The 27,942-nt window shown below is 52.3% G+C and overlaps 5 protein-coding genes across 5 annotated transcripts; 3 read left to right on the forward strand and 2 right to left on the reverse strand.

Moving 5' to 3' along the window:
- Positions 1-1,263, forward strand: UCRPA7_4686 (hypothetical protein; the record flags this gene model as incomplete). Its single annotated transcript, XM_007917237.1, has 4 exons — positions 1-89; positions 170-475; positions 530-743; positions 799-1,263. The coding sequence occupies 4 exons, from the start codon at positions 1-3 to the stop codon at positions 1,261-1,263; spliced, it is 1,074 nt and encodes a 357-aa protein (XP_007915428.1).
- Positions 1,264-9,987: 8,724 nt separating this feature from the next.
- On the forward strand, positions 9,988-12,036 carry UCRPA7_4687 (putative mitochondrial chaperone bcs1 protein; the record flags this gene model as incomplete). The annotated part of the gene is made up of 1 exon (XM_007917238.1): positions 9,988-12,036. One exon carries the CDS (start codon positions 9,988-9,990, stop codon positions 12,034-12,036), a length of 2,049 nt encoding a protein of 682 aa, XP_007915429.1.
- Positions 12,037-13,982: 1,946 nt separating this feature from the next.
- On the forward strand, positions 13,983-15,573 carry UCRPA7_4688 (putative hydroxymethylglutaryl- synthase protein; the record flags this gene model as incomplete). Its single annotated transcript, XM_007917239.1, has 4 exons — positions 13,983-14,042; positions 14,124-14,226; positions 14,295-15,379; positions 15,436-15,573. 4 exons carry the CDS (start codon positions 13,983-13,985, stop codon positions 15,571-15,573), a joined length of 1,386 nt encoding a protein of 461 aa, XP_007915430.1.
- A 1,170-nt stretch (positions 15,574-16,743) lies between these two features.
- UCRPA7_4689 (hypothetical protein) lies at positions 16,744-17,499 on the reverse strand (the record flags this gene model as incomplete). Its single annotated transcript, XM_007917240.1, has 1 exon — positions 16,744-17,499. The coding sequence occupies one exon, from the start codon at positions 17,497-17,499 to the stop codon at positions 16,744-16,746; it is 756 nt and encodes a 251-aa protein (XP_007915431.1).
- Positions 17,500-26,402: 8,903 nt separating this feature from the next.
- UCRPA7_4690 (hypothetical protein) lies at positions 26,403-27,500 on the reverse strand (the record flags this gene model as incomplete). Its single annotated transcript, XM_007917241.1, has 1 exon — positions 26,403-27,500. One exon carries the CDS (start codon positions 27,498-27,500, stop codon positions 26,403-26,405), a length of 1,098 nt encoding a protein of 365 aa, XP_007915432.1.
- Between the last annotated feature and the right edge of the window lie 442 nt (positions 27,501-27,942).

Consider the following 27,942-nt stretch of genomic DNA (forward strand, 5'->3'; position numbering starts at 1 on the left):
ATGAACATTCCTCAGAACCTTCTTGTCCAGTTTCCAGCTGCATGGGTTCCTTGGAAAGACTTTGTAGCAAGTAAGGCTGAATTTATTGGGTTTGAGACTCTAGTACGTGTTTGGCAAAGCCGCAAGACAATTTTAATACTAACATGATTGATAAGGTAATTGGAAATAGCATCAATGGTATTCCGAGAGTTGCCCAAGTTCAGATATATGAATTCTTTGAGGGACTGGCCAGCGGCTTCATCGAGTCTATAGACTACGCAGATGGTAGCATGAAGATTCAGAATGGCCCTGTCGTCCGTATCAACGACCCAAGCGGTGTCTATTCTGTTGGCTACGCTGGCTCCCCTTTTCTAACTGCAGACGATGTCAGTCCTAGCATCTCGTCATTCTCAGGATTCCCCATGTGCATTCCTCGAAATGACACTGATCCCCTATGTCCTCTCACCAACAGGCCATTTAACGGGCCAGGCACATTGTAAGTCACCATATGAGAATATTGTCGACGTGACAATAATCTAATATTTGCCAGCACTGCCCCGGACCCACTCATAATGACTCCGTTTCTCCCTGGTGATTTCATCACATTCAGCGGCTTTCGACGAGGCAATGAAGTGATCGCATTCAGCATCGTGGCTCAAAATGTCATGATCAACACACTTGGGGACCTGGCATATGTCCGTGTTGAGCTTGGTCTTCTGGGTATTGACAACCCAAGCCCCAATGCTGAGATTGCAGAATCAAGGGTGAGCAGATTGAAAGTGGCTTTAAGTTTAGAAAACTGATTACTGTGATTAACAGTTTGTGGGTTACACGTCAAACCCCAGAGCAACCGTATCCTTGTATGCGCTCGATGTCGACCCGTGCACTGGCAATCAGACCGATCGAATTATCGCCGCAATGGGTCTTCGTGGCGGTCGCAACGCGCAAAACAAATTTGAGTATCGTAATGAGATGTTGGCACGCTACACAAGAGAGTATCGCGTGACTGTTGAGATTGATGGTATTCCCAAGACACGTCTCACCAAAAACGGTATCGTCGCGGGGACCTATGTCCAACCTGTCAATGTTTGGGTCCAGGGCGAGCAAGATGTCCCAGGTGTTCCACCTGTTCCCTACGACTTCTCACAAATGGAATTTCTCACGCGTGGCGTTGGCCCCGATGAGAATGGAAACATCTGGGGCCCTATTACGCCATTTCCTCAAAGTGGCGTGTTGATCGATCCTGTGATATGCCCGGATCCCACAGTGGCCGTGGATGTATGAAAGGCAGTAGATACTTTAACCTCAACAGGTGCTGCCGTTAAGGAGCGCGGAATCACAGTGGTCATTGAGATAAAATAGATTCAAAGCTACAGTCTTGATCATTTGTAACGCTGTAGGGTACGAAATTTGGTTCATTCCCTACCTACTATTAGTCCAAGTTTGTAATTCCAATTCCTAGAGGTTTGCAATATAATCTGGGCTATAATAGCAGTTTTTACGTACTCGCTTGGGGTGAAGGCAAGTCCGGAGGCGGGAGGCATGCTCGGTTCGGAAAGAGATGTGCCCCGCGGCAATGCTGTGTTCATTACGATTTGTGAACTGGAAGGAAAGCTCTGAGGAAAAGGTACCTGGGGCATCTGGGACATGCTTTGTATAGATGGCTTTGAGATATTGCTGACTGTGGATGGGTTGGTATCCGCAGGTGATGGTATCCACAGGTGATGGTATCCACAGGTGACCCCGGATCCCGAAAGGCGGTAGCAGTATAGGGGAGGCTAGGTAATGAAATCGGTCCTGGAAACGAGGGTAGAGGCAAGCCTGCGGAACTGGAGCTCTCTATGAGGGGGGTCTGAGATAGACGCCGATTCTCATTGACGCAGCGTGCACTCCGTAGTTTGTAGGTGGCACTATCGATATCGCCGTCGGACCATAGCTGCTGAAGGGATTCGAGGCCATCTATAAAGGCGCTCACGGAGAGTTGAAGCCGTTCCGGAGTCAATGGCTGGCCAGCAAAGTCTCTGATGACGGACATATGTAGCATGGCTTCGGAAAACAAATCAATATGAAGCCCTTCCTGTGCATGTAGAAGCTCTGCGGCTTGGACAAAGCCTGATATTTTCAACCTGTATATCCGGTCTAAGGCTTCGGGCTCGGCACTATGCCACTCCCAGAAATCACGCGCGAGTTAGGCAATCTCCGCCTCGCTCAGGCTACCTAGGTCCCCGAACTCCCACAACTGACGTATCTTGGCATATAGCTCAGCCGGGTACTTAGGGCGCCGCCAGTCGCACGCCGGATGTTCTGGCTGACGACGCTGGGGGCGGGCCGGGCGAGCGCAATGAAGCACTCCTCTGGTGTCAGGGCCTCGGGCCATGCTAAGCCTTGCCTACAGCATCGCCACGGCTCAACAGTTGTTGACGCTCTGTATCAGTCAATTGGTCATTATGCTTGACAGCCTTCTTGTAGAGCTCCTGGGGAATGGTATAGGCAGCAGGAGGTCCTCGATGGAGCGTTCCCGTGGCCTCGACTTGCTTTTGAAGTTCAGTACGGTGGTCTTCGGCGCTTTGGCGCAGCCTATCCTCTTCAACTGGATCGTCAGGCCACATCTCGATATCAGAGGCCCAAGGGGAGCGGAGCTCAGTCTCCTTTCAGGGCTTGGCGCCATAGTGCGAAAAAAAAGAAGAAGATTAGACCTTGAAAGCATCAGAAATTGGGCTGCGTCAGCGTTAAACCGCACCATCTGCAAGCTTCGCTTAGTGCGTTAAATTAGTTACCCTAGCCTTGACCCCTGAATCACCTAAGGGGGCGTGGTGCGATGGTTTCCCCTTTCCGCGCCTTCTCCAATTTGATCATACATCGCACCATCTCTCTTTGTAGAAAACATCTTCTTCCTCTTCAATTTGTTGCATAAATTTCTATAAGATCTACTTCTTTGAGAGATCGGTGCAGAGTTAATAAGGCTGGATGAGATACTGTAGCCGACTTGAGGTAAGAAGATGTCTCGCTACAAACAAATTAAAACATAAAATCTCACCAAACTAGTTAACAGATGCTTCTATCACCTCCTGGCCCTATCGGGTGCATTGATTTACTCGCTCATATGCGGAGACAAATCGACAAGGTGCTTATTGAAGAAATCTGCGCCAAGAGCAATGGTGACTGGCTTGTAAGAGTTCACTGGAATTCGCACTTGGGAGCATAAAGGTAGAAATTCCTGACCATGAACCTATCGAATGAAAAAAAAAAACCCCCATCAATGCTGATTAAATGTCCAGTTGTAGATCCGGCGCTGTGACCTGCAGCTTGCTTGTGGTGCAGTTCCCGATAATCTTCTCGAGTTGGAGCCCAAAGAGCATGCCAAAGTGATGGTTGAAGTTGTGCGGCTGGGCACACTGACGGCTTTTGAGGACCACATAACAGCCCGTACTGAAAAATGACGTGCGTCCGGTGGTAAGGGAGACTGGTATGACATTGTCACCTCGATATTCACGGACTCGCTGGGGATAGACATGGCATACTTGAGATTTCCGTCCAAAAGAGGTCACAGGGTATTCCGGATAGACTCAGAATGCATAAGGAGACTGCTGCAAGCAAACCAAATTGAGATGGTCTCACACAACTCTTGCGAATCGGCCAAGGTTACGCCTAGTAGGCATTCTAACAAGGCCAAGAACTTTTTGGCGTATGGAGTCTCAACTCTTGTTACCATACAATTGCGCTGACTGCTCAGGGAGCGCTATTTTCATCAGGGGTTTATATGCTAAGTCACTGGAGCCTGATAAAGGTATGCTTACGGCTTTACATTCAGCTCGACAAATGTTGTGCCATGATTGATTGAGAGCCGCGAACATTGGAGTGACTGTGAACATTTTATATGCCCGTCATTTACGCGGATCGAAAACGCCTTAGACACTTTTTGCGGAATGTCGCTGGCAACAAAGTGCTTTTCCTCTTGACTTGCACGTATGTCCTAGATTGTTTTGGATTGAAGGACCGCTCAATTTGTCTGTTTCGGCTTCGTAAGCTCCGTCTTTTTCATTTATACGGCCTTGCCCGTCAAGTGCTCTCAAATGCAACAAACCAAACGGGCTTAACCGTCCTTATGTAGTCCAGATGTATGCTGTACATATCCTACGTCTTATTTCTTATTACAGGCACTATTGTAACTACGCTGAAGGCTATATTGGACTTAAGTGTTGTTGAACCTTCGTTGCAAGAGTAGTGCGGTAAACACGCTGGCAACCCAGCTGGTAATATTGTCGTCCCAGATTGTCGGGAACGATAGGGGAATGTGAGTGAATAATGGGCTGTGTGATTGATCATGTTTGGATGTGATGGGATCGACTTTGTTGCGTACTGGTTTCGACAGGCTGTCGAGCCTGATGTTAATTCAGCACGATGGCTAAGTTGTTCTGTGCTGCTCTCGATTGCCGCCGCAACCGCAATCGTGCAGGCGAAAGTGTCTGTGGCTTGCTGGTTGATGTGTTCCAAGGCAGCGCCTCCTGCAGCCTCTGTACACGTTGTTACCATGAAAGTGATTTCTAGTGTTGATTTCTCGTTCACCGAAGATGATATGCACTTGCGTTGCCACGTCACCCTGGCCCAACGATGATGGGCGAGTAAGCGTTCAACAACCTAGAAGAGGTGGTGGCCCTTATGTGGGGGCTCTTCTTGGTTTCCCGTTACGAGTGCTCCCACGCGCTCTAGTGATGGGACAAATGCTTGCCTAACATATGCTGACACTCAGCCTCTAGGCAGTTTACCACCCAATTCCATAACGATATTTTGTGCGCGGTCATCAAATCATTTCTCCGCCCTGCTACCTCTCTCAATGAAAAGTTATCATGATACGTAAGTGGCTGTGATCCAGATATATGAGAACATTTGAACTATTTAAGTCATGAAATAGTTCCGGACTTTGAGAGACACCATTTCCACCTATATCTCGCCGCATCATTTTACATTCGAATGAATGAACTTGGAATGAATTAGTTCTGTTCAACTTCAACCCCATTCTCTCCTCGCACTTTTCAGAGTAAACGGGGCAACACAACACCAGATCTATACGATAAACAGACATGCCTTCATGCGCACACTGCGATACTAGTGGTGGTTGCCTATGGACTCGATGCAACTGCTGTGGTCAAGACATTCATTCTGCCTGTAGTGGCGATGGAAAATGTCGCTCTCAAAGTCAAAATGATATTGGGAATACCAGCATAGTACAAGTGCTCCCAGCTCCTGAATCCCCGCATCTTATCACGAGAGACCTCATTGAGGCCATGATTGGGCCAAGTGTTGGCCCGGTGAAGAGTTGGGAGATTGAGACTGGCCCAGACGGCAGCAGGAGGTTGAAAGTGACGTTTTATCCTCCGTCATAAAGTACATCGTAAATGGAAGCCGGCTGGTAGTTAATCATTTTCATTGAGTATGATTTGTGGATATGCGATAAGCTTGTTTGGTATCCTGTGGCTTGTGGGTGATGGGATATTTCACAAATATTCACGAGTACAACCTCGGCTCTACCTACCCGACTGCTTGACGGAAAGCTACTGTGCGAAATATTTCTCTATTCAAGATAAAATTCTGGAATATGAGCGATGCTACGCGAGTTATTGATAGTTTAAATGAGGACTGCTAGCAAACACTCGTGACCATTATCCTATGTTGCTCAATATCATGACAGAAAACTCTCTGAATAATCGCTGACAATGCGCGCTAATTGTTGCTTATGTTTATTACTATAGGTCTATCAACTTCTAGAAAGTAGTAATCCTTCGTTGAGGAGGTAATTATGCCCTTGTTCGGCTGACTTTTTTTACCCTGGCGGAGGAGGATATGCCAACTCTTTTTTACACCTTGCTTTTCATAGTCTAGTCTAGTGGCTGGCATCATGTTAGTAGTTTTGATAATGTTGCTCAGCCGCAGTTGACTAACAAATCAATGCAACTAATGTTCCTCGCAGTTCATGTGACTCTTCTCCAAGGCCAATAAGAAACGATTGTTTTGTGTTTCGAGACTAAAATATTAGGCAAGATATGTGGAGGGGTTTGCGTTACGATGCATGCTAGAAAACGAACCCTTCGCAAGGCTCGTGGTGGAATGAAGCCGGTAACCATCCTTTCAATCCCTTACAACCCAGTCATTGATACACACACTTAGATGCATTTAGTCTCATATAAATTGTTTCAGCCAACATGTGGCTAATCAATTGTACGACGTTCAAGCTCGAAGATATCATAGATATCTCACGGACTCCTTACGCGATATTATCCCATACCTGGGAAGATGAAGAAGTTTCCTTTCAGGAGTTCCAAGACCTCGAAAACGCCAGACGGAAGAATGGGTTTGCTAAAATTTCCATGACCTGCAAACTTGCCAAGCAGCGAGGACTGAATTATTGCTGGGTGGATACTTGCTGTATCGACAAGAAGTCAAGCGCCGAGCTCACCGAGGCAATCAACTCGATGTTCCAATGGTACAAAAAGGCTGCAGTGTGCTTCGTGTTCTTGACAGACCTTCCGCAGTCAAACGATCAAGGATCTGTGCTAGAAGGCGTTCCCCTCGAACAACTTCGGCCATGTCGTTGGTTTACAAGAGGGTGGACACTGCAGGAGCTTATCGCCCCATTTGAAGTTGTGTTTTTTGATAAAATATGGCAGCGTCGGGGGGACAAGAGTTCTCTACTCTCAGAACTTAGTGAGATTACGGGCGTCGGTGAAGCAATTCTCAGCCATAGAAAGCCTATCGCCGAAGTGTGTCTCGCGCAGAGAATGTCGTGGGCTGCAACAAGGAAGACGACGCGAGTCGAAGACATCGCATATTGCTTGCTTGGGATTTTCGACGTCTATATGCCAATGCTCTATGGTGAAGGAAAACATGCCTTTTCCCGACTCCAAGAGGAGATTGTTAAAAGCAATGATGATCTCTCTATTTTCGCGTGGAAAAACAACAATAGGAGCCAGAAATATCGTGGCATTTTTGCGTACTCCCCTGACGAGTATCAACATTGTCGAAGCATGTTGTGGAGGAGAACTATTCATGGAGCTCATTTGACCCTGACGAATAAAGGAGTGCTCTTTGATCATTCCTGGTTGTTAGATAAATCACCTGGGTACTTGTTCAAATTAGACTGCTGGCACATCTCTTCCGACGAATGCGTTTCTTTCGACGGCGACATCTCTTCTGACGATGGGGCTCACGGCATTTTGCTTATCAAAACTCCGGGAAATGTTTTCGTGCGTGTCGACCCTCACTCCTTGGTACCGGACCCTATACCGATGCCATGGAACATCCACTATCAAAACTACGTTCATGCCAAGAATTATTACATTCCACGATACCTAGCTCCGGCAATGTTGACAGCGATTGAAAGGCAGTATCAAGGGGCCTTAATACTTCGCTGGGATGATTTGCTTGACCCGATATCTATATTATCTGTGAAACCAAGCGGGTGCTGGGATCCTGTGAATAAACTCTTTTTCGTTCCATACAACCTTTGGGCAGGCTTCGTTAGAATTGTCTTGCGAGGTCCAGGTTCCGGGGAGCACCATGAGTGCCTCTTACTCTGCGGTATGTGGCTTGAGCTGCCTGCACTTCCGGTGTCAGCGAAGAACATCAAGCCTATTAAGGACAACCGGCTCTGGTGTTGCCTATGGAGTGAAGGATCTCCTCAATGGGCCCACTTAGAACAGCTTGAGCATGCTTCTACAATAACTGAACTCGACATCCTCAGAATACTAGGTGGCTGGCCTGTAGACAAAGAGTTTGCTGAATACAATTGCAATCAGGCTGGCATCCGAGCATCTATAAGCAATTCTACATTTGAAGAGCAAGAGGTGTTCCAGATTGATCTGTCGACTTATGATGCATCAGGCGAGCCGTAATTTAACTTCGATAAGGTCGTTGAATTGCTGCTGTGAATGGAATGTTCTGTACCTAGGGTACTAATGAAAATAGTAATTGAGTAGTGTTATCTCAGAAGCCTTCTGGAAAGGCTTTCGAGGGTGAAAGTAGATGATTCAAGAAATCCAGGCTTCGGTCGCAAGTTCTTGAAACACTTGACTTCATTCGAGTTGATCAAATATTGAGAATCTCGAGCGATAAACATAGGTAAAGGTTGAACACTCTGGCATGTCTTCGTTAGCACCAAGATAGATCATTGAAGATTTAATTAAGATGAATTGAGCTACCATTCATATCCGTGCTTAACCAGGAAGGTTAGATCCATAAGATCACCGCCGGACGTTGGTCGTCTCGATTGCGAGAAGCTAGGTTGGTGCATGCTGGCAACTCTCACGCTCCTCATTCCTAGCGCAGGAACAGTATGCTGGAGACTTTACTTGTGGGTAAATTTGAGTCATCGGTCAAGAGGTTAAGACATCTTGGCGCACAGGAATCTCTCTATGATGTTGAAGTGCCGTAGCAAGCGGATTCAAGGGCAAGTGTTGGTCATGCCGGCAAGCCCGTTGCAGGGTGGCTGTGAAGGGGGGCCCATTTCCCCACGTTTTGGGCCTGCACATTCACTGACCCTCACCACCAGCCACAGTGACCCGCCTGTGTTATCACAGCTCGTGACGACATGTGAAGAGCCTGAAGAGGGAGCCGTGTGGCACTACACCACTCCATTGGCCAGGTCTCTGGGTCGGCTGTGGCCAGCGCACTCTGCATGAAAATGTTCGGGAAGAACAAGTAGGACAAGCCGACTCTCCCCTGGATGGCTGGTCCCCAGGTCTTTCGGAAGGTTTTCACAGATCTCAAAAGTTACGAGCCGCTCTGGATGGCGGGTGTGGTCGCACCGTCTACTGCGTTAGTGTTGGGATCGTGGAGGGGATATACTATAGGCGGACCAATCTCTGCTTGATATTGTTGGACATGTGCTCGGTGAGGCGATAACCTGCATTCACACTGCAGAACTCTTAGATGCTGATATGCACACACCAACAGCTAAGTCCTCCACTACGTAGGCTGATAGGTAGTAGGGGAGGGCATACACATCTTGGGACTGTAGTCGAATTCAAGAGGCAACCAGGCGGTAATTCTGCCTCAACTCTTACCGTCTAGTGTTTGCATTTCTCCATCTGGAGCAATCCATCTCCATCTGCCTCTAGTCTAGGACGAGAAACTGGCAGATTGAATACTCGATTTGGACATGTGCGCTTATCCAAGGTATTGGTGCCTAATAAGTCTTTCTTCCTAATCCCTTAACTTAGGGTCTGCGCAGCCAGTCAGACTCTCCAGTCAGAGACAAGAGACATGCCCCATGTGAAGAGTCTTCAGCACTTCAGCGGGTCCATCCCACTGAACGGCATCATCAAGGCAACATCAAGGCAAGTCTGGTGAGTCTGGGAACCCACCCCGGACTGAGGCCGTGAAGAGCCGCTTTGTCTAAACAGCAAGCGATTTACCGTTTGGTGGCTCAGGCAAGCGACGCTAAGCTCCATCGACGGGGTTGTGCGGTGACGGTGACTAACACGCTAAGAGGCCCCGTAAGCCAACCAAGCAGAGCCGCGGTAGTCCTACCTACCGTACATGCTGACATGCCGCAACCCTAAAGCACAATGTAGCGTAGCTAAGGTATGTAGGTTGTCTAGTCTGGTCTAGCTAGCTTAGCCAAATTGCTTCTTGGGTGCAGCAGCAGTGCAGCGGTGCGGGAAGCAGTCGTGAGGCCACCACCCATGAACAGCCCCAAGGCGACTCCATGGTGCAGCAGAAGTATGCTGTGCTGCCTGGGGCGCCCGAGACGGTCTGAGTCTTCTTTGAAAGCGTATAAGAGGTTCCAATGTTTCCATCAAGTGGTGACTCTCTCTCCCCTTCTGTGTCTCACTTCACTTCACTTCACAATCATACATAACGAAGAGAACATCCGCCAAAGTGGACGTGACTTCTCAAGGAGTTTTCCCTATCACGACGACTCTATCAACGCCAAGCAGTACTGGCCCTCGTCGCCCTTACATGAGTTTACTTCTCTTCTATTCTCTTTTCCAAGGGATCCAGGGCGTCAATATGGCCGACCCTGCCTCCTGTAGTCCTGCCGCGGGAACTCAAATTACCGGCGCAGATTTCCAAGCAGCGCAGCCCCCTCAACTGCAACTCCTGGATTTCTTCTTCCCGGGATTTTCTGTGATATCCGGCGCGGTCGTCAAGTACCTCAAGATCGATCTCAACGTCTACATTCCCATGCTGCTGCTCCTCGGCGGCTTGATCGTGGCATGGCGCTACTTCAGCGAATACTTCTGGGGCCAGCTCGAGTCCCACTTCATGTCGACGGTCGACATCCGAACCGACGATGAGATCTACAACATGATCATGGCCTGGGTGGCTGCCCAGCGCTTTGCGCAAAAGTCGCGCCGATTCGTGGTCAACACTAACCTGAATTCGCGATCCTGGTTCCTCTGGCGCTGGGACTACGATGACGACGAGGATGATGGCGCCGAAGACATGGACGGGACTGAGCGTCGGGCTAAGAAGAAGGCTCTTCAGTACACACCCACGTTTGGAAGCCATTACTTCTGGTACAAGGGACGGCTCCTGATCTTCCGCCGTTCCCAGAACCGGGAGCAGGCTGCGTTCCTGGTCGTCAGCGAGCGAGAGGAGGTCTCAGTCTCTTGCTTCGGCCGCAACCCCTGGGTCCTCAAGGAGCTTCTGCTGGAGGCTCGCGCTGCGTACATGAAGAAGGACGAGCACAAGACTCTTATTTACCGCGGCACCACTAAGGCTGGAAGCACGGAGCCTACTTGGCAACGTTGCATGTCCAGGACATCTCGTCCCTTTTCAACTGTCATTCTTAATGAGAAGGTCAAGAACGACCTGATCGATGATGTTACGGATTATCTCAATCCTGCCACCCGACGGTGGTACTCGAACCGAGGTATCCCCTACCGCCGAGGCTACCTTCTTTACGGCCCTCCTGGAACTGGCAAGTCCTCACTAAGTTTGGCTCTGGCTGGCTTTTTCAAGATGAGAATCTACATCGTCAGCCTCAGCTCTGTCACCGCCAACGAGGAGAATCTCGCCGCTCTCTTTGCTGAGCTTCCTCGCCGCTGCGTCGTCCTGCTCGAAGATATCGACACTGCCGGTCTGACTCACACTCGTGAGGAGAACAAGACCCAGGAGGCGGGCGGTTCCGACATGGTGCCCGGCCAGGTCACGCCTGGTCAGACCCCCGCCGTTCCCCTCCCCACTGGACGACTGTCGCTCTCCGGCCTGCTCAACATCCTCGACGGTGTCGCCTCTCAGGAGGGCCGTGTGCTCATCATGACCACCAACCACCTGGAGAAGCTCGACAAGGCCCTGATCCGCCCTGGTCGTGTGGACATGATCGTCAAGTTCGACCTCGCAGACGGCGGCATGATCGCATCTATTTTCCGCGCCATCTTCGCGCCTCTCGAGGGCGACGACCGCCCGAAGATTGCCTCTAAAGATGACGAGAAGGCTCTCGTTGACCCTGAGGAGGTCAAGAAGCAGGTTGCTGCTGAGCAGGCCCAGAAGCAGGAGATCCTCGCCAAGGTGGACCGGCTCGCCGAAGAGTTTGCGGCCAAGATTCCTAGCCACGAGTTCAGCCCGGCTGAGCTCCAGGGATACTTGATGAAGAACAAGCGCGATCCTGACGCGGCTGTGGCCGGTGCCCAAGATTGGATAATTTCCACAAGACGAGAGAAGAAAGAAAAAGAATTGAAAGAGGCCGAGGAAAAACGCAAGAAAGAAGAGGAGGAAAATAAGAAGGAGGAGGAGGCCAAGAAGAAAGCCGAAGAGGAGAAGCAGCTGAAGGACGAGGAAGAGAAGAAGAAACGCAAGGAGGCCAAGAAGAAGCAGAAGCGCAAGGAGAAGGCTCGCAAGAGTGGAAAGGCCTCTGATACTGACTCTTCTTCCGAGGATTCATCCGATTCAGAGGTCGAGAAGGATGATACCTCGAAGACAGAGTCTAAGCCGGAGGACTCAATTGCCGACACGGTTGAGAAAGCAGAACCGGTGGGCGCCGTCGACCAGGTGAAGAAGGTTGCTGACGGAGACCGACCCCGGACCGGCACCGATTCCGGATATGGCACCCCGTGATGACGATGACTTCATTCTCGCACGATCAAAACATTGATAGACTGGCAGGGCGTTTCGGCCTGGCTACAGTGAGGTTGGCTTCTCCCTTTGTGATATCTAGCATTGCGTTGTATTAGTACATTTGAAGACACTTGTCCTGGGTACGGATTTGGCATATGGCATTTGCATAGCGGTTGTACACGATACCTCAACAGATTAACCAAGAAAACAATACATAACCATGAACTTAACCATATCTCGCAAGGCTGCAGCTCGCATCCACAAGATCGTGAGTGTCACTGGTGGAGGGCTGTCAACATCATCGTCTAAGCCACCGCAGAGGCCGCTCATCCCATCTGACAAGACGGTTGGGGATGGCACTAACACCCGCTAACATCGTAGAGCAGATCTCAATATCTGGTCCTGCAGGCAGTCAGCATTCTGAAGCATGGTGTTTCTCTGTCGTGTGCCCCCATGTGCTGCTGAAACCAGGCCTCCTAGGCGGCTCTCATTGGTGCGTGAGGGCCGTTACGACATCGCTCCACGCCGCTCCGCCACGCCCGCCTACGTATCACCGTTGTCTGTGCCGCTCTGCTGCTAACGTTGTTGTGCAGCCGTGGTGGGCGGCCCGGGAGAATGATTCCTGCAGCTGCCAGGTCACGGCTGGCGAATGAGCGACGGAGATGGCCCGCCATGTTGTGAGTTTGAAGAGCTTTTTCGCAAGGAGCTTGGCGCACCACAAGTGTGAATTCGTCGTCTCACAACCATCGTTCGTGAGGCCGAAGGTGAAGAATCATCCACCCCCTTCCTCTCATGAAGAACCGGGAATATAAGCCAACGAAGTTACCTCTAAGCTTACCTGGGTACTATTCTCGACAGAGCCGCTCCCATTCTCAGCAAATACTAAAAGAAGGCAAAGATGGTCATGGTTCTGTGTGTGAGAGCCACGATAAGCAAGGATCCTTCTGAGCTTCCTACTTTACCCTACCAGGGCACCCAACGATAACATGGGTAGCAGATAATCGATAAGTAGACGCCGCACAACTAAACGAAACGAAACACATGTGCTGCGTGGGGAACGGGTGCTGCGCTACGGCCACTGACTAGCCCTCTTGTAGATTCGCCATCGGCGGTGGCATCAAATGTGGGCATTCGTTCATTTTACAGGCAGGCGCCGGAGCCAGGGACTGCTGCGTTGTTAAGGTAAGGTACCTAGGTAGGTAAGGTATGGACCGTAGGGCACATATGCTCCCAAGCTGCATAAGGGTGAAACCGTGATGCTCACTAGAGGAGGTAATAATCGGACGACCGAACCCTCCTTGCCGGTCACCGATGGCTGCCAACATCCTGGACCGGGAACGGTGGAGAAGAGGGAAAGGAACCTCAAGCCAGGTCCCTGTCCGATTTTGCTCTGTCTGTAGATCTGATATTGCCTCAATGACAAAAAGTATTTGAAGAGCCCTCTCTGCCCTCCTCTTAACGTTACTGCTGGCTCTCTCTGTCACCCTTCGACTTCGTGTTGTCATTGTTGCCATCAGCCCATCCCGCCAACCTGCTATCTCCATTCTTTGTCTTCGTCGTCGTCGTCACACTACATGCTATTGTGCGGTACTGTAGCTTGTTAGAGCAGAATTGGCCGGGTAACAAGCAGACTAGATCCGCTCCTTGCAAACGGTGCGTCAATTCCACGGGCTGTCCTCATCATTTCTGGTTAGTGTTGGGAAATTGGGTCCCTGTTAAAAAGGGGACTGACCGACCCTAGAGGCCTAGAGGGGGGAGATCTAAGAAAACGGCGGTGAAAGACGATCAAAAAACGTGGGACTAACATCTTTGGGTTTGGCCCCTCTACAGAAATCCATCCCACCACCTCCACCACCACTACTGCCCGCCAGCCAAATTTCCCTTCCTCGTGCAACTCGCCCCCTACCCTCCCGTTACCGCCCTCGAGTCGAATTCACGCGTTCAAGATGGCTTCTCGTCCCCAGAACATTGGCATCAAGGCCATTGAGATTTACTTTCCCAGCCAGGTTCGTACTCGTGCTCTACGGGCCGTTTTCTCTGCCGACATCGGTCTTGGCGTCCGCGCATGCTAACACCTCCCACCGCAGTATGTCGAGCAGTCCGAACTCGAGAAATTCGACGGTGCCAGCACCGGAAAGTACACAATTGGTCTGGGCCAGACCAGAATGAGCTTCTGCGATGATCGTGAAGGTCAGCATCGCCGCCAACTTGATCATCTGGCGGGCCTTCAAGCTAACTGTTGTGCGCGTGCTCTGCAGACATCTACTCCTTCGCCCTCACCGTCACTTCCAACCTGCTCAAGAAGTACGAGATCGACACCAACTCCATTGGCCGTCTCGAGGTCGGTACCGAGACCCTTCTGGACAAGTCCAAGTCCGTCAAGTCGGTGCTCATGCAGCTGTTCGGCGACAACACCAACATCGAGGGTGTCGACACTGTCAATGCCTGCTATGGTGGTACCAATGCCGTCTTCAACACTGTCAATTGGATCGAGTCCTCTGGCTGGGACGGACGGGACGGCCTTGTCGTCGCTGGAGATATTGCCCTGTATGCCAAGGGCAATGCGCGCCCCACTGGTGGTGCCGGTGCCGTCGCTATGCTGATCGGCCCTGACGCCCCCATCGTCATTGAGCCCGGCCTGCGTGGCACCTACATGCAACACGCCTATGACTTCTATAAGCCGGATCTGACCTCCGAATACCCCGTCGTTGACGGCCACTACTCCAACCGCTGCTACACCAAGGCCCTCGATGCCTCTTATCGGGCATACGGCAAGCGTGAGAAGCTGCTGCAGGGCGGTGCCAATGGCCACGCCAACGGGAACGGTGCTGCTGAGGGTCTTCCTACCAAGACTCCCCTCGACCGCTTCGACTACGTGACCTTCCACGCCCCGAACTGCAAGCAGGTCGCCAAGTCCTACGCTCGTCTGCTCTACCTTGACTACCTTGCCGACCCCGAGAACCCTGCCTTCGCCGAGGTCCCCGCTGACATCCGTGACATGGACTACGAGAAATCTCTAGCCGACAAGGCTATCGAGAAGACCTTCATGGCCCTGACCAAGAAGCGCTTCCAGGAGCGTGTCAGCCCGTCCATCCAGGTTCCCACCATGTGCGGCAACATGTACTGCGGTAGCGTGTGGGGCTGCCTGGCCAGTGTGTTCGCTCATGTCCCCAGCGAGACTCTCCAGGGCAAGCGCATAGGTCTCTTCAGCTACGGCTCTGGCCTGGCATCCAGCTTCTGCTCCTTCAAGGTCGTCGGCAGCACTGAGAAGATCTCCACCACCCTCGACATCCCCAACAGACTCAATGCTCGCCGGGCTGTCCCTCCCGAGACCTACGATGCAGTAAGTACACCGATTCTTCCTGCTCCGAGAGAATACACACTAATGGATATTCACAGATGTGCGATCTCCGCCACAAGGCGCATCTGCAGAAGAACTATAAGCCCGAGGGTGATGCCTCCACCATCGCCCCCAACACGTACTACCTCGAGAACGTCGACGACATGTTCAGGAGAGAGTACTCCATCAAGGCATAAGAAACAGAGACTTTTCTTGCACGGGACGAAAACCTAATCGCTAATCTCCCCTTACCGTGGATAGAGGCGGCGCATATCTGTGTGTTCCCTTACTAGGATCTGTTCTAAACGTGCATATATACACGACATGGCTCGCATTGTAGTCGGTGCATTTATCTTGCATGAGGACACAACTGCTTTCTCTCTCCTTCTGTCCTTCTGAAGAGAGGAAAAAAGGGGGCCATTTCCGGGGAAGGGGCAGCCGCATGATAGACACCGAAAGTAGCAGCTCTCTAATAATGTTGACGGGGGAAAAGGCTTGCCTGACTGGAGCTTTTGCCGCCCAGATCATGTATATACAATGGAGCTTTGGCCTCATGGTGGCGCCTCTTATAATAGAGCATAGACTCGTTTGCGAATACAAGATACTTGTTTGATGGCCTTGTTTAGTCGATAGTTGCTGGAGTGACATGCCTGTAACGTGTATGGTCCTTGCTGTCCTCTGTTCCAATACCGCACGGTTGTGAGAGGATGGCCCAATATCCGGTGATTCGGCGTGCCTAATGTGCAACTTTTGCTATCACTCGTTGCCTTCCATACTTTCTGATGGATCCGCAGTCAGTTGGGCATGTCTACCTGCCTACTCACAACTCTCCACTTGGCTCGAGAGTCGTTGCTAGGGTAAGCCCAACGCACCGAGACGGAGCCTTGCCCGTGACATGTCACACTTATAACCAATTGTCTACTGAACGACATGGGAAGGAAGACACATAGCACCAAAGGAGCGGATTGCAAAGAATAATTTTGTTTATCGGAACATCATTTGTTTATTTGGGATACCCAAAAACTTGCGCTAAAAGTTGAGGACGAACAGAACACTTCGTTTCGTCTTTTCTTCATTTCGTGAGACACATTCAAATCATAACATGCCATAATACATTAAGGAGTACAGTGGTTCCTCCTGGATTGTGTGTGTGTTTCGTCGTCTTGTTTTGTTTGTTTGTTTTTGCTGCCCAAGATAGAGAGAAAAACAGTAAAACCCCACACACTGAACGCCAAGTGGTAAGTTGTCGGTAGGTACCGTAAAGACGCAGATAGCCAGACGTGCGTCGATTAATACAAGGGAATCCGATCCCATCCAATCCAAATCCAAATCCAAATCGATCCAATCCTGAGGAGAGCAGAGCCGCTCTAGTTCAGTTTGAAGAATGCCGGCATGTCTCCGCCGCCGCCGTTGTCCGGTGCGGGAGTCCTGGGTGGAGGAGGCATCGGCGGCACACCGCCCATGTGGTTCATGGGAGGGCCGTGGTTCATCATCGGGGGCATGCCCATCCCCATGGGAGGCCCCATGGGCGGGGGCGGGGGCATGGAGTAGCCGTACTCATTGTCGCTGATGTAGGAGCTGTCATCGTCGTCGTCGTCCTCGATGATCTCCTCCTCCATGTGCATGTGGTGCGGGTGATGGGGAGGCGGCGGGGGCCCGTGGCCGCCGTGGGGACCGCCGTGGTGCTGCTGATGCTGGGGCTGGTTGCCCCAGACCGGATCCCTCGCCGCGACGGGCGGGGGCGGTCTCTTCTCGCGGCTGCCGCCGCGCGACTTGTGTGATCTCTTGGTGGACCGCGAGGACGTGCTCCTGTCGTCGTCGTCGACCTCGACCAGCCACGGCTCGTAGCTGTCGCCGACGAAGAACCACTGCACGACCTCCTTGCGCCGCATGGTGCTCGCGGTGGAGCCCCGGCTGCTTCCGGCGTAACCGCCGTCATCCTCCCACTCAGTGATAACTCTGCATTTTCGCAGGTTGCGGTGACGGCTAGGCCGTCCACCGGAAAGGTAGATAAGAGCCTCGACTGCCTTGGTTTTGGGCAGGGCGAAGTCCTCTGAATTTACGGTCACCGACCTGTTAGACCTGGTTGAACCGGCGGAAGAAGATCTGGATGAGGACACCATCTTGCTAGTCACGGGTTGCTATTATATTGATATTGGGTTTTCTGTGAGGGTGTGAACAATGTCAAGGAACTCCTGTCTAGAGAGGTCCGGAATGAGGCGAAAAGGCGAAGAAAGTAGGAAGAATGTGAGGCGAGGAGGTGAGAAGATCGACAGGACGTGACGGATATGGTGTGGTAGTGAGGGCGAGCAAGTAGGCAGAAGTACGGTAGCCAAGGTGTGTGATCCTGGACGGTGATGTCTGGGCTCAAGTCAGAGCCGGTGAAGCTATGGTCACCGACAGGGTAGGGGAGGCTTGTCCCTTGTCCAAGAGCAGGCAGATGGACGATGATCCGAGAAGTGAAAGTGTTTGACAAAGGAAGATGGGGTAATGGGGCAAACAGCGGGGCGTAAGACTCTGATATATCTCTGCCTTTGCCCGGGCTGCCTGTGTCTGTCTGTTGTCATGTAAGTCAGCCAGCCAGGCTCTGAGTGACTCTTCATGGGGATCCTCCTTCGTGCGTGAGTGGGCATGCGAAGCCATGCAGACATACGGGGGACACAATAGCAAGCGAATGAGTGAGGTACAGTACATGGAGTACATCCAACGACGAGCCTTGCTCGCGGAAGCCGGGCGGCCATGGGGCTTGCATCGTCGAGTGGGACGGGGCGCAGGCCACGGCAGTAACAAGATCAGGCACAGGGAGGAGATACTTGCAGATACTCGCCGATGATTGCACGACGCTTGCCTCCTCTGGGTGCCCAGATGCCTATGGCTTGTGCTGACTGGGTACCAGCCGGTCAACGATAGGTTCCAAGAGCCTCACAACATGCCCTCATGCCCCCTTCAGACGGCGGGCGGGCGGACTGGGCGACCTTTTGCCCAGGCAGAAGCCATTGATCAATCACATCAGAGAAGAGGACAGCGAACGGGCTTGCAGAAAAGTCAAAGGCCGTGAGCAGCACTGGACGACAAGCCACTTTCCCTTGCCCGCAGCTGCTACTGCTGCGTCTTGCTGCTCGCTACTGCAGCACTGCTGCAGAGTCGACAGTGAAAAGGAGGCGAGCAAGGCCAACGAAACTTGCCCCGCAGCCAGCCTACCAGGCACGGCGTTGACCCTCCCTGAGCACTGCGCGGCGCTCGGGACTGGTCATAACTCACCAAAGCGACTCGCCCTGTCCTGGCCGGACATTCTGAGCCAAACCCCTTCCTCGCGGGGGGCCGATGCGCAATGAGCTCAGGCTGCACCTAAGCACTACCCTTTTCAGCCCGTGATCAGCGCAATCTGCACGAGCTATCATATCTTTGACCCTGGAATCCTGTCGTTGAAGAGAGGCGCACAGGGAGCAGATACGGGGACTTGCTGCTGCTGATGATAAGGGTCACTGCTTGACTTGCTTCTGTCAACTCAAGTCAACAAGCAGGTGTGATGGAGAGACAGATAGGCACAGCAGTGTAATCGATATTTGCTGTAGGATGACGGCATTGTTTCCAAGTCTCTCTCCGCTGCGTGCGTGATTGCGTCGCCGGGACGAGCCCGCCGAGCTCCCCGGGAAGACACAGATGATGGCTTCATCTCGAGAGTGGCCTCGTGGGATGGTCCACCAAGACGGTTGTTGTTTGTGCAACTCAGTTCCCGAAAAAGAGGCATTTTCTGGCTTTTCTTTTTCAGCCAAAGCGCGTCGCACAAGGTGAAGAGCCAAGGAAAACGTGCCAGAGACATAGCACACGTAGAGAAGGGGGGGACCAGCTGGACGGGCCTAGTTAATATGGCCTGACTTTGAAACTGCACATGGTTTATTTGTGTGCAGAAGTGAGGCTGCACGCAGCCATAGACTCAACACTAGGAATCCAGGAGTCCAGGACAGCGATTCCAGCGAAGATCCGGCCTGTGCTGGAGGGGTTACATCTGCTGCTCTAGGGCCATCTGGCGTCTCTGAGGGCCTCTCGGAGGGGTCGAAAGCCTCGATGGGGCGGAGGACAGCAGGATAGACGGCGTCCAATCGATCCGGGTCAGTTGGCCCTTCACTACAGCTACAGGTAGACAAGATGCCTGCATTGCTGACTGTGCAGCCGGCCACAGCAGTAGCTTGGTAGACAAGCAGTTGTTCCTCTGCAGTAGGTAATAATTTAGTTGAGCTAGACTGCAGACGGTCTGAGACCAACGACTAAACGTTGTCGAACTTCGCGATCCACGCGGATGCTTGCATCTCGGTGAGATCATTTGGCTGCCGTTTGTTTCAAGACGCGGGGAGTTATCTCCTGTTCGTCTTCGCAATTATCTCTGAGAGGCTCCCCATGATAGCCTAGACGATAGTGCGAGCGGCAAACTCGCGAGTTCGATGGCGAGATGCAATCTAGATTCACAACTCTTCCCCGCAAGAGAAGCAAGTCATACAGCTGAGCTGCTTGAAGGACGCGTCTAGACCTCTACGCACGCACGCAGCCTCGTGAAAAAGGCTACGATTGGAAGACGTGGGAGCGTAACCCGAGATGTCTTAGAATATTCTATGCATCGGAGCGCTTGAGCGTCTTGGTAACGCCTCCAGGGTCTTGAGAGCATATAAACATCTCTATGTGATGCAAGTGGCTGCTTGCTCATCCTGCACCTCTGTCAAGTGTCCTCAGGTTCAACGTCATTGGCCGTTGAACCCGTTTCCGTAGACTCTGGAATCAACGCCACGAGTGGAAGTCACCGTTGGCTCTGTTTGACGGCATGAATGGTCAGCATTTGACCAGCGAACATGTCAAGCCGATATGTTATGCTCTGTGTATACCAAAATAGACTTTCCAGGACGGAATGTGGGCGAGGCAGATCATGATTCCATGCCTGTCAATAGAGAGCAGCCTGCAAAGTTCGATTCTTGGACACTGAAGCTGTGAGCCACATTATGAAACTCAACCGTCACTGTGGCTCGCGGTTTAACCTGGCTATCCTACGGCCAGGAGGCTCAACTCGGAGAGGGCTCGGATTGGTGGACTGGGTTAGGATGGACTGAATAGAGTCTTGGCTGTTGATGCGCACCCAGCCGATGTGTATCAAGATGTGACGTGTTTTGATCCCTTACAAGGGACTGATGCTTGACCCTCTTGGTTCAGTCCGGCATTAGACTTCTCGGACAATTATGCTGTCCAGGGTTGCAATTTCCACCTCTGAGGTCTGAGTTCTTCCCTGTGCGAGCCTGAGCAAGACACCTTGAAAGATGAGATGACTCGATGGCTTGGAAGAATAGGCAACCGAGATCACATCCAATTGGCAGATCAGGATCTACGCGAGAGAAGCTGCGGGAGAACGTCTCACGGCAGCGGAAAGACGCCAGAACGGGAGATATGGCGAGTCCTCGCTTCGTGTGATTTGTAGGACACAAAAGCAAGATCAGGCGGTAAGAACACTCTACATGGGTCTCTATCCGCAGACAACAACCGCGCTGGAGACAAAGTCATCTAATTTAGTTGTCATATCATAGGCTGACGCAGATATGAAGCCCTTTTCAATACTACTGTAGAAGCGGTCTCTCCTGATTCTGTGCTACTCTGTTGCAATGTGAAGAAGCAACGGGGCCGGCCTTGCTTGTGATTTATGATGATGAGATTGACCCGTTCGCCTTTACCCCGAACCCATGCCCAGTGACTGCCTACCTAGGCATTGGTCACCCACTTTCACGATGCTCCACCGTTTTCAATCAAGCTCATCAAGGCCAGATCGCGCGGGCCCCTGTTGCCATGCTAGTCTTGTTCGAGATCGCTCCATCTTCCGTCCGCTGGCTCGGCATTTGCGCATCGCTCGACGCTCGGTGTGCGTGGTGTGGATTTTGCCAAGGCGCTCTCCTGGGCCCATGAAACCAGTCTTCAACAAGCACTCGTCTTGTGTCGGACGTTCTGAAGCGCGAGCATGCCCTCCTGATATCCACTATTCTGCTACAGAAACAAATCTACGTGCCAGAATCTGGCCGCTGGCGTTTGGAAAACGAGCGGCCGGCGTGTGCGTCCATTGAGCACGATCGGAAGCAGTCCAGACTAGAAACTCTCCCGCTACTACATAGCACGAGCTGGACTGGGGGGAGGGGGTGTGTGTGAATGCCATCCCTACCGTTCTAGCAGGCAATCAGCAGTGATGCGATATTACGATTTATGCTTTTGCAGCATGCTTAATTGCGAGGCGACAAGTTCAATCTTAAACAGAGCTATCCGGGGAAAACCGTGGCTGTTCAGCAACTTCAGCTGCGCTATTTCGGAAGGGTGGATTCGCTCCATTCAATAACCCATCTCATTCAATCATTCATTCTCCAGAATGCATCCCTTCGTTCTGCAGCTTGCCTCTCAATTTTGCAGGCTCTCAATCTGACGGTTGTAACCAGATTTCCAGATTGGCCCCCCGAGCCCCCCTCTCCTAAGCTTGCAAATCAATTGGCCGGGCTGTTCAGTATTGGTCTGTCGACTTCCCGTTGATGCGCGCGAGGGTTACTCTCAGTGTGGGAAATAGGCTCAAAGCGCTGGCGAATCTGCGGTGCATTAGATATTGCCCCCGATAGATCGACGCCGGTGGTTAAACTCTAAATGGAACGGCTGCGACAGGAGATACTCCGAGACTCAACCACCACCGATGGCTTGCTTTCGCAGCGATAGTGTTTCTCGCTGACAAGCCAAGCTGCACCTGTCCAGGTGGTGATGAGTCCTGTCCGTGAATAAATGCTGTGGCTTTGCCCTCCTCTTATTATTACCAAGACCTGAACAGTCCGGTCAGTGATGAATTAGGCGGTGGAGGCTATACAGGTGCTCATGACGTGAGATCCGGTGGCTTCCCCTAACCCTTAGCGGGTGTCTTTTGCGATTGCTTTTACTCACTAGGAACTCCACACAGTAGTGAGTTGGTTAGCCTAGGGTATCTAGGGAGTTCCGAGCTCGTGTTACGCCTGGGGCGGCGTTCCGAAGCCCCCACAGCACTGGGACGTTTTAGAGTCTTTAGGCCCCATTGTGAAAGGCCCTAAGAATAACCTTCTCAGCTTGTGGCTCGCCTGGCTCCGGAGCAGAGTCCACTCAGAAGCACTGGCACCACTCCAGCTGGAGTCAAAAGCTAGGTAAAACTCCTGTGCATTAGGTAGTCAAACAAACTGTACAGTACAGGCTGGGCTGCTTTGGGGCGGTTTGCCGAATAATCGGGTTTCCAGTCTCTTCAGATATTCTGTGAGCGGTAGTTGAGACCAGGTGCGCGACTCAAGTTTGCAGGTACTTGGGATATCGTGGACTGGCTATTTGGACAGATGGAAAGTCGCAAGTATACATGAAAAGGCACGATACCTTATTCTTTGCAAACTGTTTGGAAGAACCACACGATACTACGGCAATACTAAGTACCTAGATAAGACTACGGTACTCACCAGAAAGGAAGGAACGACACAGGCAAGAAAGAATTGAAGTGATTTGGCAAAGAAAAGAGAAACTGTGCCGTAGGGGCTGATAAGCGCACGCCACCGTAGGGTAGGAGAGTCTCCACCCCAGGGTCAATTTTTCAAGGGGGTATGGCCCAAATCCTGCAAGCCACCAACCAGAGACGCGCCTGGGGAGCCCCCATCCTTGTCCGAAACCCCAGCCCGGTCTGTGTCGTTCCTGAGTTGCGCTGGTGCTGCCGGACTCCTGCCGGGCCTCTCTCACTCTCTGACTGTCCTCGTCCCTCTTTTCTCGAACTCTGCTAACGTTAACCTGTGAGAGGAGGACCCGCCCATCCATACTGCATAGTACATGGGTGGATGGATCCCCCAGGTGAGGTGTGTGCTTAGTCCGCTTCGGCTAGCCCAGACTGGACTGATCTAGGAAGGGGCCAACATTCCGTCTCGTACCTACCTACCTACCTACCTAACTCTGCGCTACTGACAGTGTTCCCATCCCTCTCTCCCCACTCGTCGTCGCTGGCCAACCTGACACTTCAACTTCCGCAACCTCCAAAATCACCACACGACACGACACGAACATTTCAATCAGCCACGTCAAGGAATCATCAGCCCGGATTCCCAGGAACGGCGAAAGACGCCATCTGCGAAGAGAAACACGATATTCTGGTGCGGGAAAAAGGGGATTATTTGATGACCTTGCGGGCTCAACTTCGTCTTCCGACGGATTGATGCTGCCGCAAGAGCGCCATCATTGACATTCGATAATTCAATCCGACGTCCGCAAACGCGCGGCTGGAACGGCAATAGAACATCCACAATGGATCCTTCACAATCCAAGGCGTCCGAGTTCGAGCGGAGGGCTTCGATGAGGCAGTCTATGCGGGTATCGATGCAGGGCGGCGAGGACGACGATTTCAACTTGCAGGCGTTGGGGATCGCGGATGGCTTTCGACCACACCACATGGAAACACCGATGCCACCACTAGCACAGCAGTCATCTGCCAGTTCTTCAACATTAACACCGCCTTCGATTGATGGCCCACCCACTCCTCCGAGACCAGTCTCGGCCAACCGATCAAGCATCGCGAAGCCTCGGACTCATCATGACTCTTTTTCCGTGAGACATGACGGCCCCCTAGGCCACACGAACAATGCTATCGGGCTGTCTCGTGTCTCTAGTGTGTCTACCGATTCACCGGTTGTGCACAATGAACGGCCATACGATGGACCGTCCGGGCCATCTCATCCTTACCAGATGTATCCTCAAAATATCCGTGTGGCTCGGTCACTGAGCGTGGCTACCTCCTCTACGGCTCCACCACCTCCGGAGACTTCATACTCGGGCCCAAATGGCCCAACACATCCTTATGCGATGTATCCTCAAAATCCGATTGCAGAATCTAGTAGCGCTCCTGCCAGCAATATTCCCATCGGCTTCTCCGGAGTACCGGATAGCTATCAACGACGAATTGGTGCAGAAGGAGAAGAAATAGCTGACATCATCGGCCCTGATGGTCACACCGAGCAATTACCTCCATACACTCGATATCCGGATGAAACGTATGCGCGCAAAGTTAGGGATGCTGAGGTCCCCGAACAAACTCCTGTGGTCGCTCTTCAGACGATACCTGGCGCTGGAGGCATAGGACTAGCCCCTAGGAACCCGGAATTCGACTCTGCAGATGATCTAAACTCTCCACAGTCACGGAACTCACTACGGAGTTTTAGCTCCAATGCCAGCCATCACGATATCAACATGGCTGCTGCAGAAGGTATATCCGAGAAAAGATCGTGGCAGAAACGGGCTGGGAAGAAGGCTTTTGGTGTTGTGCCATACTGGGCCATTTGCCTCACAGTCACTGCCCTGTTACTAATGGGTATTATTCTTGGTGCTGTCATCGGGTCGTTTTTCGGAAAGCACAAGAAGCCAGATCACCGTGGGGCCGACCAGTAAGTAGTTTATCGTAAACACCTTCACTACTTCAAAGAATACTCACACTTTGTTAGGAGTCAGCCTGAAACGGCACCGACAGTCACGGTCACATATGACGCAACACCAATTCCGACACCGACTAATCTACCAGACCTACCAACTGGTACCTTCAGTCTTCCCCTAGGCCTCAACAAGTCTCCTGCTCTATGCTTTAACGATACTACCGAATCCATGGCCTGGAGCTGCTCTCTCATCTTCGGCGGCTATGGCTCTGGGATGACGATATCTATCACAAAAAACGCTCCGCAACTAGGGAAGCCCAGCAATTACGACATTAGTATTAACTCGAACCAATCACTCACCGTGAGTAACAACGTATACTCTTACGGCGCTCAACCACCCCTTATCCCGACAGCAATGCCCATGGAGCTTGTAAACGACACCTTCGAACCGGGTAGAGGCCCAGCTTGGTTCAGGATGTTGCCATACAACAAAACGGTCGTCCTACCCGAAAGTGTCTTATCAGCTCCCCAGGCATCGCAAACGAGCTCTTCCGATAAGAAGCGTGGCTTTGGAGGGCCGGGGTTTCCGGGGCCAGGCGATTTCAAGCGAAAAGGCGTTGCGCAACAGGGAGACAAGCCCTGGATTTGCTCTTGGCCTGACACATTTATCGAGGTGTTCATTTACGCCATGCAAAATACCAGCTTCTCAAATATCAAGCCTTCAGGAGGCTCTTCCACTATAACCTCTTCGTTGACATCAACACCGACAATGTCATATACTCCTACATGGCCACCACCATCGGGGCCTCCTCCCACAGATTCACCGATGCCAACTTCGGGATTCCCGGATGGTTGGGTTCCACCGCCACCTGCATACCCGAAGGTTGTGAAGGTCGAGGAACGTCGCATCAGCTTCTCGCGTACTCCAGTCTGCCGCCAGGTTGAGATCCTCCAGAATGGCCAGATAAGGCCTGTGCTGGACGAAGACGACAATCCCATTGAGTTTGAGATCGCCGAGACCGAACCTGGTCCGGTGACGGACTTCAGGTTAGCAAGACGTAACTGGAGCAACGACCGTTCCATACTTCCTCGGGACGGTGCGGACATGAGTAATTGTGGATGCATGTGGTCATCTACTTGATTTAAAGACACTTGTCGAATCTGCCTTGAGCGGGGTGTGATGAACTACAACTACTATCAACCTTGACATATGAGAGATTCATGTGTATGATTGGCGTTCTTCTTTCTGGCATTGGGCGTTGGGATATATGACCTTGAACAAGGCAGCGAATGATATCTAACTTCATCGTACATAGTCGGTGTTTTCAGAGGAGTCTTGGGTATTGGATATTGGGCACTGAAAAGATCTGGCATGGGTTTACTTGGTTCGGCATGTAGAAGCAGTTCTGTATTTAGGAACATGTAATAAACCTGGCCTCCACAGGGGCGACGGCAACTCCACATTTGTATGTATGCTGTAGGGCAGAATATGAATGAGATACAACACCATACCGTATTAATACTTTGATACCGTGACTAGATACACAAGTCAATATAAATCGTGTGTGGCACAGGTGTTCGATTTGAGAACATCTAATCAACTATCCTGCACCCCCATTATCCTTATCACCACTTAAATCGACAGCCAGCCCGTCCAGGAAGCTATCCGCCATCTTCTTCGCCCTCTTCTCACCAATCTCTTTCCTCCTGGCCTCGATCTCTGCCCGCCGAGCCTCAATCTCCCGTTTCCTAGCCTCCTTCTTTTCCTCTCGCTCTCGCCTCTCGCGCTCCGTGTTCTGCCGCTCCGCCTCGAGGCTGCGCATCTCCTCCTCCCGTGTGGCCTCGTCCTTGCTGAACTGGTAGAAGCCGACGCCCTTTGTGCGGATCTCGCGGTCGGCCTCGTAGTGCTTGGCCTCGGGCGGCGTGGCGCTGCGATCGCGCCGGCGCGCCAGTTCCTCCATGCGGTCCTCGTCAGCGGCCACGAACGCCGCCGCCTGCACCGCGTCGCCGTAGATGAGGCCGTCGGGCGCCTTGGGCCGCGCAGACATGCGGTCCAGCTCGGCGGCGCCGACGTCGCGCGCGCGGAGCCGCCGCTCCATGCGCGCCTTCTCGGCGCGGGTCCCCCGCCGCAGGCGCCCGAACTCGTCCTCGTACTCGATGATCTCCGTGTCGATGTTGTCCTCTTCTTCCTCGTCTGAGCCGTCGTCAGAGCTCGAGACGCCCCCGCCGCCCGTCCCGTCCGGGTGCTTCTCTGCCCACTTGCGGTCGAAGTCTACTAGGGGCGCAGCCTCGCCCTCCGCGGGCACATAGTCGCCGCGCTGCATGGCAGCGTAGAGCCGCGCCTTGGCCTCCATCTTGCGCCGCGCGCGGGCCTGCTCGGCCTTGTCCTCCTCTGTGCCGCGGGGGTCCTTGAGCACGAGGCGGTTGTCATTGTCGGACTGCTGATGCCTGCGGCTCGAGGAGGAGGGGTCTTTGCTGCTGCGCTTGGCCTTGACGCCGGAGAAGATGTCCTGTTTGGACTTTGAGGGCCGGGGCTTGCCGGCTGAGATCGCTCCTGTTGCCGAGGAGGAGGAAGAGGTGGAGGGTTTCGAGATCAGGGAGGTGAGCTGCGATTTGAAGTCGAGCGAGGTGGAGAGGGCCATCTCCTTCTTCTGTCGCTTGGCCGGGCGCTGCCCGTAGAGATTGGGGTCTTGTGGCATGTTGGCTGCCTTGCTTGTAGTCGAGGGTCTCCGAGTCAGGTAGATACGCCTCTTCAGATCCACAATCTTAGAGATTCAAGAGGAGTTGCACTGTCGGGTACTCGTGAGCATGTGATTGATGGAGGCCTGTCGTGGTGTTGCCTTATCAGCAGCGATAGGCGTGTTACAGTAGGCTTGTGAATTTTAGCGGTGTCAGACGGCAAGTGCCCGCCGAGCATGGAAAACCGTAACCCTGCTGGGCCAGGCTAGCGATAGCGAATCACGGCACGATGGTCCGCCCGTTAGTGGACATGTTCCAAGTTTGATCAGGGGGAAGGAGCCGGGCTTGACTTGGCTAGGGCTGTCAAGGCCTGTCGAGCTGATTGACGGGCAAGGTCTGGCAAGCAGGCATTCGTCATTCTTGGGAAGAAAAGCATGCCATCGTTCCGTGGTGTACTGTAAT

The sequence above is a fragment of the Phaeoacremonium minimum genome, assembly GCF_000392275.1.
Source record: "Phaeoacremonium minimum UCRPA7 unplaced genomic scaffold PA7_03_scaffold_359, whole genome shotgun sequence".
NCBI lineage: Eukaryota > Fungi > Ascomycota > Sordariomycetes > Togniniales > Togniniaceae > Phaeoacremonium > Phaeoacremonium minimum.